Genomic DNA, 8,234 nt, shown 5'->3' with positions numbered 1-8,234 from the left:
TGGCCTACTCCTGCTCCTATTTCTTATGTTCTTATGGTGGGCTGAAAAATGTGACATCACCGTGGGAAAGCACCAAGCAAAGGCTTGATATTTCCATTCCAGGAAAGTTGCCCTTGGTGCCATCCTTCCACATCTCCCTACCAGCAAGTTGAGTTCTTTTAGACATAAGCAAACTTGCTGTGTTTTCTGGTGGAATTTGAAGTCTTTATTCCAGAGTAAGTGTTCAGAAACGTGGCCTCAGAGCTGTGAACATAAGGGGATAGAGTGACAGAAGTAAAACTAATAATGTAGTTAGCCTGCTCCAGTTGAGGTGATGATGTTTAATTAATCAAGTTATTTACTTTCCTGGTGATTGGAGCTAAAGATTGGATTGCACTTTCTGTAAACAAAATGAACTGTGCCAGCATCTACCTACCAAAGCAGCAAGTGATGACTCGTAGTCATATGACTTTATCAAAGGGATTCAGCTGAGTGTGCATGCTTCTCATGCCTGAAATTTTCTGGCCTAGTTTTATTTCAACTGTGACATTTCTGCTTTTGTATCTAATACTTCACACTATAGAGTCATAGAGTTTTACAGCACAGAAAGAGGCCCTTCGGCCCATCGTGTCTGTGCCGTCCATCAATCCCTGTCATCATACTGTACTTACCACTCTGAAACCAGTAGGTTTAGAAGACCCATGTCCACAGACCAGACTGCCTTATTTGTCACTAATTTTAAAAGATTCATTGCTCACACAAAGTTTGAGACACTTTTTGAGCTTACGGTGAATTTTAGGAATAGTTAAACTTACATGTATGCCAAGACTCTCATAACATTAAAAAGACTTTGTCCAATATTAATTTATGAAGGGTCCAGACTGTCCAGTGGTCTGCTTGGAGACTTTGCTGAAGCAGTTTTATACCAGTTATGCAATGCCAGCAGTATGTGAATATTGATACTGTAGGATCCAAGAATGGTGATCTGATACCAACTTGTACTGATGATTTAATGGTGATCCAAAGCTTCTGACGCAGAAGTGGTAGTATAATGGCAGCCTCAGTTAGTTAGGTGTTTACATTTTTGCGATTAACTTTTCCAGAATTACAATTATCTAGTGTATATGTTGTACCTCTTCATAGTGTCAGCTTGGCACAGCTGGCAGCGCTGTTGTCGCTGAGTACAAAGGTTCTGGGTTCAAACCCCAAACCATGACTTGACCATAGTAGTTTGTCAGCACCTGTTTCAAAAAAAAAAAAATATATATATATATTATACCGTTCATAAATTTATTTGGACTATTTACTGAATATGGACAAGTGGCAGTCCAATGATGACAGAGCCACCAACTTCTCTTGTTTAGCTGGATGAACCAGGACATTTAGGCTACAGATTATTTCATAAATGTTTCCAAAGCTGTTGAACGCATAGGCTGAGGGAGCTATATCTGGTTTTGAAGTGGAATACAGTTTCTTCGATATGTTCCAGTTGGAGTCTGAACTGGAAACTTAATATATAACCGTGGGAAATATGAAGGACTTTGATCATTAAATGTGGACCTGTGCAGCTGGATAGCTTGTTAATTACCAGCATTTTTTTCCTTTTTAATCTTAAGTAAAAATAGAACTGATTTTTGCTCAGTCCAATACTGGACCTCAGAAATCACAGCTAGGCCCACGTGTGCATATATGTGGGGTTTTTTAAACATAGAAATCAAAAACAGAGACTGTTACTGTCTTTAGTTTCAGCTATGAAGGTTGCCAGGTGGCCATATCGAAAACTGAACAGGTTGAATGATTCTACTCCAAATGTTAAGCAATCCTTCTCTTATATTCCCACCTTTTTGTGTTTTTATTTCAGGCTATTCTGGATTCTAACACGAAATCTAGGATTACAGATCACTGCTTAGTTTCTTTTTTTTTAAAACAACTTTTTTGACACTTGTGACCTTATTTATATATTGTGGTTTTTTTTTAACCTTTCTCCACAACTGAACGGGAAAGGAGGTGGAAATCACAGCATGAGTTCAAATGTTAGATTTTGTTTGAAAATTGCTTGAAATCTCAGTAAGCTTTTTTTCTTTGCCTCACACCAAAGGTCAATGGAAAAAGTTAATCTGATTTCTGGCATCTCGTTTGTACTTCAGAAACTTCTAGAGGAGGCACTCAGAGGAAAGAGAAGGGAAAAAAAAACGTCAATCTGACTCAAAACCGGATGGGTGGCAACCCTCAACTGAGACTTCGATGGGGACTTGGGCAGAAGGAATTGAGTTTCTGAGCGTAGCAATACACGTACATTAATTTTTTTAAAGCGCATAAAACACGAATATATATTTTATTAAACGTTCCCCCATCCCCATAAAAGCAAGGGGGGGAAGAATTATGTACATTCTTCCGTCATTGAGACAACAGGAAGGGGGCGGTCGGGCGGCAGGAATGCGCCATTGGCGTCAGGCGCCCTCCCTCCGGCCTATAAATTGCCGCGACGCCATCTCTTTGGTCCTTTAGTCTCCGACTCAACCAAAGGGAGCTTTGCAGCTGTATTGCCAACGGTAACTATCCGAAAAAGAAACGGCTCTCGGGCCTTTTTAAAACTTACCGGATCGTGGGTCAGCAAAAAAAAAAGCTCGGGCGTCGGTTATTTTGTAGCCTTGACGCGGCGGATTTGTGGTTTAAAAAAAAATGAAATTGCGGTTACCGTTGTTCGATTTTCCAGACTCGGGAGTCTGTGTGTGTGTGTGTACAATCCGATTTAATCCGAGTTTGTAAAATGCCATCCGGTCAGTTTTCGTCCTCCCACAGTAAATGGAGACCTTGGAAGAGAGATTTTAGTGAATATTTTTGGGGTTCAGAGACGTGTGTTTTTAATTTTTGCTCGATTTGGTGAGCTGGACGAGGCAAGTACTTCCGAGTTCAATGAAGACAAATGTATAAAAAATCATCAACCGAATTTGAGTTGATATCGGGCGTTTTGAAAAAGGAGAACATTTTATTTTTAAATATGAAAGTCTTTATTTTTAAAAAAAGGCGGATTGTGTGAGCATTTTGCAGCCGGCGCCTGTGCGGATTGTTAAGGCCGCTTTTGTTGGCTGAGAATGTGGGTGGCTTCCCAGCACAATCCGTTTCAATCCGAGTTTTAAACATTACCATCCGGTGGCATCCGGCGGATTTTTCCGCACCGTTGCCTGTCTTTTAATTTTTCCGCGATGTATTTTCTATGCTTTGTACTGTAGTTTAATGTTTTTTTGCCTCCTGGTATATAATTACGAAGGATGAGCGGCGACTCCATTGTTCCGAGTGATGCAATCATGGCCTCGGAGCAGCAGCCAGAGCCGCCTGTTCCGGTTCCATCTCCGCGCCGTCGCTGCCCTGCTAACGGGGAATCGCTTTAAAATCAGGCAGCGACATTATATTTTTGTCCCCTTCCCGGTCGAATGATGGATTCCAGTTCATTCTTTTGATACCAAAGCACCCATCCGCCCTGTTTCCAGCAATTGCAGAAAAGACATTTAAAAAAAAAAGTGATTTCGAAAGGCTTTTTGGCGTTGAATTTTGAACATTGTCCTGGGTGTATTTCGTGTTCACTAATTTCGACGACTCCCGCGGTCTTTCCGTGTGACCATCCCACAGGCTCTCCTTTACAGCAGAGGCGATCCCACCGTCTTCACGCCCAGCGAGTGAGTGCATTAACCTGCACCCGGAGCCATTTCTGCAGTTACCTCTGGAAGAGAGCCATCTGGCGTTGGGTGTAATTCCGATGTCACGGCACTAACTCATTTAGTGAATCGTGTGCCACGTCCCCACTGACTCTCCCGCAGGATGTGACATCGCTTTTAGCCAGGACTGGCTTTTTTACTGGCCCTGCATGATATTGGAAGCATGTTTTTCCCCCCTGCATAATATTGTCCTGAAACGCCTGGGTTCTAATGTTTCCTTGCAATGTGAAACCCTAGTACTCCACCCAAGGTAAACCACGTGTACTTGGTTGTAAGGCTATGGTCTTTAAGTCCCAATGGATAGATTTTGGTCGAGCAACTTATTGACCACCTGACTTTTTTGTCCAACAGCATTCACGCCAACTTAAAAAATGGGCAAGGAAAAGGTACACATCAACATTGTTGTTATTGGACATGTCGACTCCGGTAAATCTACGACCACTGGTCATCTCATTTACAAATGTGGTGGAATTGATAAGAGAACCATTGAGAAATTTGAGAAGGAAGCGGCTGAGGTTGGTTTTTTTTAAAATATTGGGTGTTTTTGAAGAAATCAAACTGTTAGCACATTGGTATCAAATAGGCTAGTGTTGTGTAGTCACTAGATTGCTGGTTGTCATGTTATCGTTTGTTGTGGGGATGGAACTGGGATTGGGAAGTCTTGTTTTAACCTAAAGTGTTGAATAAAGTGAGTTTGCACTGGAGACAGTTCTTGTGAAGTTTTTTTGAATGATTGGCTAGCTTCACCTGTGATTTTTGTGCTCCTGCAGATGGGCAAAGGATCCTTCAAATACGCTTGGGTCTTGGATAAACTGAAGGCTGAACGTGAACGTGGTATTACCATTGACATCTCTCTCTGGAAGTTTGAAACTGCAAGGTACTACATCACCATCATTGATGCCCCAGGACACAGGGACTTTATCAAGAACATGATTACTGGAACATCACAGGTATGTAATCTGTCCAGCAGTGCATATTTGGAAACTTGATCTGCTTGCTCCTCATCTGCCTGTTTTTTTTCTCTGCTGCTAAAGGTACTGATTTGTACTGGGTTATGGTTCCATGAATGCTAGCTGCTCCTGCCAAGCCATCAGGGGAGCCTGTGTGGTGTTGCTAATATGATTTCTTTTGAGATCTAAAATTGTCTTGCCACTTTTAACAGATGTGCTTCCTTCTAGGCTGACTGTGCTGTGCTGATTGTTGCTGCTGGTGTGGGCGAGTTTGAAGCAGGTATCTCAAAGAATGGACAAACGAGAGAGCACGCTCTGCTTGCCTACACATTGGGTGTCAAGCAACTCATTATTGGCATCAACAAGATGGACTCCACTGAGCCACCATACAGCGAGAAACGATATGATGAAATCATGAAGGAAGTCACCACATACATCAAGAAGATAGGCTACAACCCAGCGACTGTAGCTTTCGTCCCCATCTCTGGTTGGAATGGTGATAATATGCTGGAACAGAGCCCAAATGTAAGTGGTGCTGTAGTGTCAATATGCATCAGATATACTTTTGAGTACAGCCAGTATTGGTTGATGTTCAATGCTGTTGTATGACGAGGTGTAGGCTTTGAATGGAGATTTTCCTTGTTTTGAAGACTGGATAAACTTTAGAATGTTTAGTTCTGGGTGCCTCATGCAAGTGTCCCTAATGTTGTATTTTTTTTTTAATAAACAGATGACCTGGTTCAAAGAATGGAAGATTACCAGGAATAATGTAGAATGCACTGGTACCACCCTGCTGCAGGCCCTGGACAGCATTCAGCCTCCAGAACGCCCAATAAAGAAACCTCTTCGTCTCCCCTTGCAGGATGTCTACAAGATTGGTGGTATGTCTTGTTTCTTCTCGCGTATAACGTGTGTATAGAAAATTACATTTGTGTACAATTTTTCTGTAAACTATTCCCATTATAAATATGGGCAAAAGAATTTATAATGGTAGCTGCTTGTGAAAGCTTCAGGCTGCAATTACTGTCCTCGATGGCGGGCTAGCACTGGAGAGGGTTTAATTAGTGTCATGTTTACATAGCCAGGTGCCAGTATATATGCTGTAAGATGCACTTACTATGGAAATACAAAAAAGACTGACTTCTTAAAGGCAACTTGTGTTGCATATGCTAGTCCAGTTATACCTCATCATCTAGCCCCACTTCACCTGAAGCCTACACTGGGTCTTAGACTTGCTATATGCAATGCCACAGGAGATCTCCTTACTCTAGGTTTTTTCCACTATCTGTGGGTGAACTGGAACTATTAACAGGTCACTGGTTATTTTTGCAGGTGCCATTTGGGTTTTGTGAAGAATGTTAATTTTTCTTTTGATGTAAATTGTAGGTATTGGTACAGTACCAGTAGGTCGTGTTGAGACTGGTCTTCTGAAACCTAATATGCTGGTGCAGTTTGCTCCCGTTCCCATCATCACTGAAGTGAAATCCGTGGAAATGCACCACGAAGCCCTTTCAGAAGCCGCTCCTGGTGACAATGTTGGTTTCAACGTGAAGAACGTTTCTGTTAAGGATATCCGGCGTGGAAATGTTGCTGGTGACAGCAAAACTGATCCTCCAATGGAAGCTTCTTCCTTTGTTGCACAGGTGGGAAGACATTTTCAACTAATTCTCAATTTGAGTTTGCAATTTGGATGTTTTCTCTAGTTGGCAGAACGTTCCTGGGTCTACTTGCATACCATGAGACTGAGAAGCGCAGTAACATAGGAGCAGGAGTAGGCCATTCAGCCCCTCGAGCCTGCCCTGCCATTCAATGAGATCTTGGCTGATCATCCAAATTCAGTACCCAGTCCCTGCTTTCTCCCCATATCCCTTTAACAACTGCTTGGCTGGCTAAGTTTCTCTCTATTAAAAGGCTAAGCACTAGTTTTGACTTGCATCAGTGGAGAATTGACTTGTTGCAACTATTGTGACTAATTCTTCCCATCCTGCATGTGTAGACTTGACTTGTTAATCAGGTACAGTCCACAGGCAGCAGTTGCCCTCTGGTACCTTGCTCAAGTGGCAGTAGTTTGTGTGTGTCTTCCGCTTTGCCTGGCATCGATACAGCTGGAGATTGTGTAGTTTTGACTAGGATTCCTGGTCTCTTTACCCACCCCAGCCAAAAGTGTTGTGCCAATAGCTTAACAGAAACTAGGGCTATTTTGTAATTGGAACAAGAAATTGGATGTTTTTAAATTATGATTCAGCATATCATGGTTCTGTATGATTTCAGGTTATTATCCTGAACCACCCTGGTCAAATCTGTGCTGGCTATGCCCCGGTACTTGATTGTCATACTGCCCACATTGCCTGCAAGTTTAATGAGCTGAAGGAGAAGATTGATCGTCGTTCTGGCAAGAAGTTGGAAGATGGCCCCAAATTCGTGAAGTCTGGAGATGCGGCCATCGTAGAGATGATTCCAACCAAGCCCATGTGTGTGGAGAGCTTCTCTGAATACGCACCTCTTGGTATGTTCTTTCTAACTGCTAGGTTGTTGGCTTGAGCCAGTGCTAAGGCATGTGACCTGGGCTTTCTTTTTCCAATTGGGTGCCTTCAATCCATAATGCATTTTGTGTGTGCATTGATGCATGCAGTAGCTAAACCGATAGCTGGGTTGTGGATTCAGTGTGCTTCGTAATAAAACTTGACATTAAAACCAAGCACAATTCTGCTACTGGTTCTTCTGCAGGAATATGTATAGATAGCATAAAAGGGTGATTTGGGGTGACAGCTTTTAATAGAAACTTTTTGTAGAGGACTGACTTTCTTTTCCTTCTAGGTCGTTTTGCTGTCCGTGACATGAGACAAACTGTGGCCGTAGGTGTGATCAAGGGTGTTACTAAGAAGGAAACTACTGCAAAAACCACCAAGGCTGCAAGCAAAATGTTGAACAAGAAGTGAATATCACCGCTGGCCACTAGGATTCAGCAGGCCCTGTTGAGACTGACACCACCAAAACGTTTATTCATTACCAGCCAAATATGTGTATTAATGAGGGACTGGATATTGATTAAAATGCATCGAAAGAAATTCAGGAGGAAAGGATAGGGGAATGGTAGATTCCGTATCTATCAATGTAATTGTAAATGCCCTTTTCACTTTTAATGAGGAACTGTTTTGGTTGTGTAATGATTTAAAACTAATAAATATCCAAAACCCATCGAGCTTCACTTTCTTTTTCAAAAAATTGTCATGGGACAACAGGGTACATCTGCTTGTGATTTGAAGTATATGATATGCCAGTTTTCTCCACTGTTAATTTCTCTTTTCCACCCCCCCCCCCCCCCTACACGCAACAAATGTTACAGACAAGAGTTTGTGAGAAACATTGTTTTGCAGTTTTTTTTTTCCTTCAAACTTCTGATTTACAAGGTTCTGGGTATAGGAGACATGTTCTGTATTCAGTCACTTGTGCAATATTGGTTGGGGGGGTGGGGGGTGCTTGTTTTTCAGGTTTTGACTATAAAAGTTTTGGCCTGTTTGACTGCAGTGGGTGTTCCTATTCTAACCCCCTCCACTACTCCATAGGCTTCACCATTGTTTCACTGCTG

General features: G+C 42.2%; 1 protein-coding gene and 1 long non-coding RNA gene across 2 annotated transcripts; one reads left to right on the top strand and one right to left on the bottom strand.

Annotated features, from left to right (window-relative positions):
- Positions 1 to 970: 970 nt before the first annotated feature.
- LOC147103174 (uncharacterized) lies at positions 971 to 4,047 on the bottom strand. The gene is made up of 2 exons (XR_015072906.1): positions 2,579 to 4,047; positions 971 to 1,220 (listed from the first exon to the last, which is right to left on the bottom strand). It is a non-coding gene; the product is annotated as an uncharacterized LOC147103174 (long non-coding RNA).
- A 19-nt stretch (positions 4,048 to 4,066) lies between these two features.
- LOC147103173 (elongation factor 1-alpha 1-like) lies at positions 4,067 to 7,843 on the top strand. The gene is made up of 7 exons (XM_085962553.1): positions 4,067 to 4,210; positions 4,466 to 4,645; positions 4,874 to 5,170; positions 5,376 to 5,526; positions 6,032 to 6,288; positions 6,917 to 7,151; positions 7,463 to 7,843. Exons 1-7 carry the CDS (start codon positions 4,067 to 4,069, stop codon positions 7,582 to 7,584), a joined length of 1,386 nt encoding a protein of 461 aa, XP_085818679.1. The 3' UTR covers positions 7,585 to 7,843.
- The last annotated feature ends 391 nt before the right edge of the window (positions 7,844 to 8,234 follow it).

The sequence above is a fragment of the Somniosus microcephalus genome, chromosome 20, assembly GCF_052327205.1.
Source record: "Somniosus microcephalus isolate GS21.2 chromosome 20, FLI_Smic_1.0, whole genome shotgun sequence".
NCBI classification, from domain to species: Eukaryota; Metazoa; Chordata; class Chondrichthyes; order Squaliformes; family Somniosidae; genus Somniosus; species Somniosus microcephalus.
The sequence above is the reverse complement of the archived record's forward strand: the minus strand, read 5'-3'. Positions and strand labels throughout refer to the sequence as shown.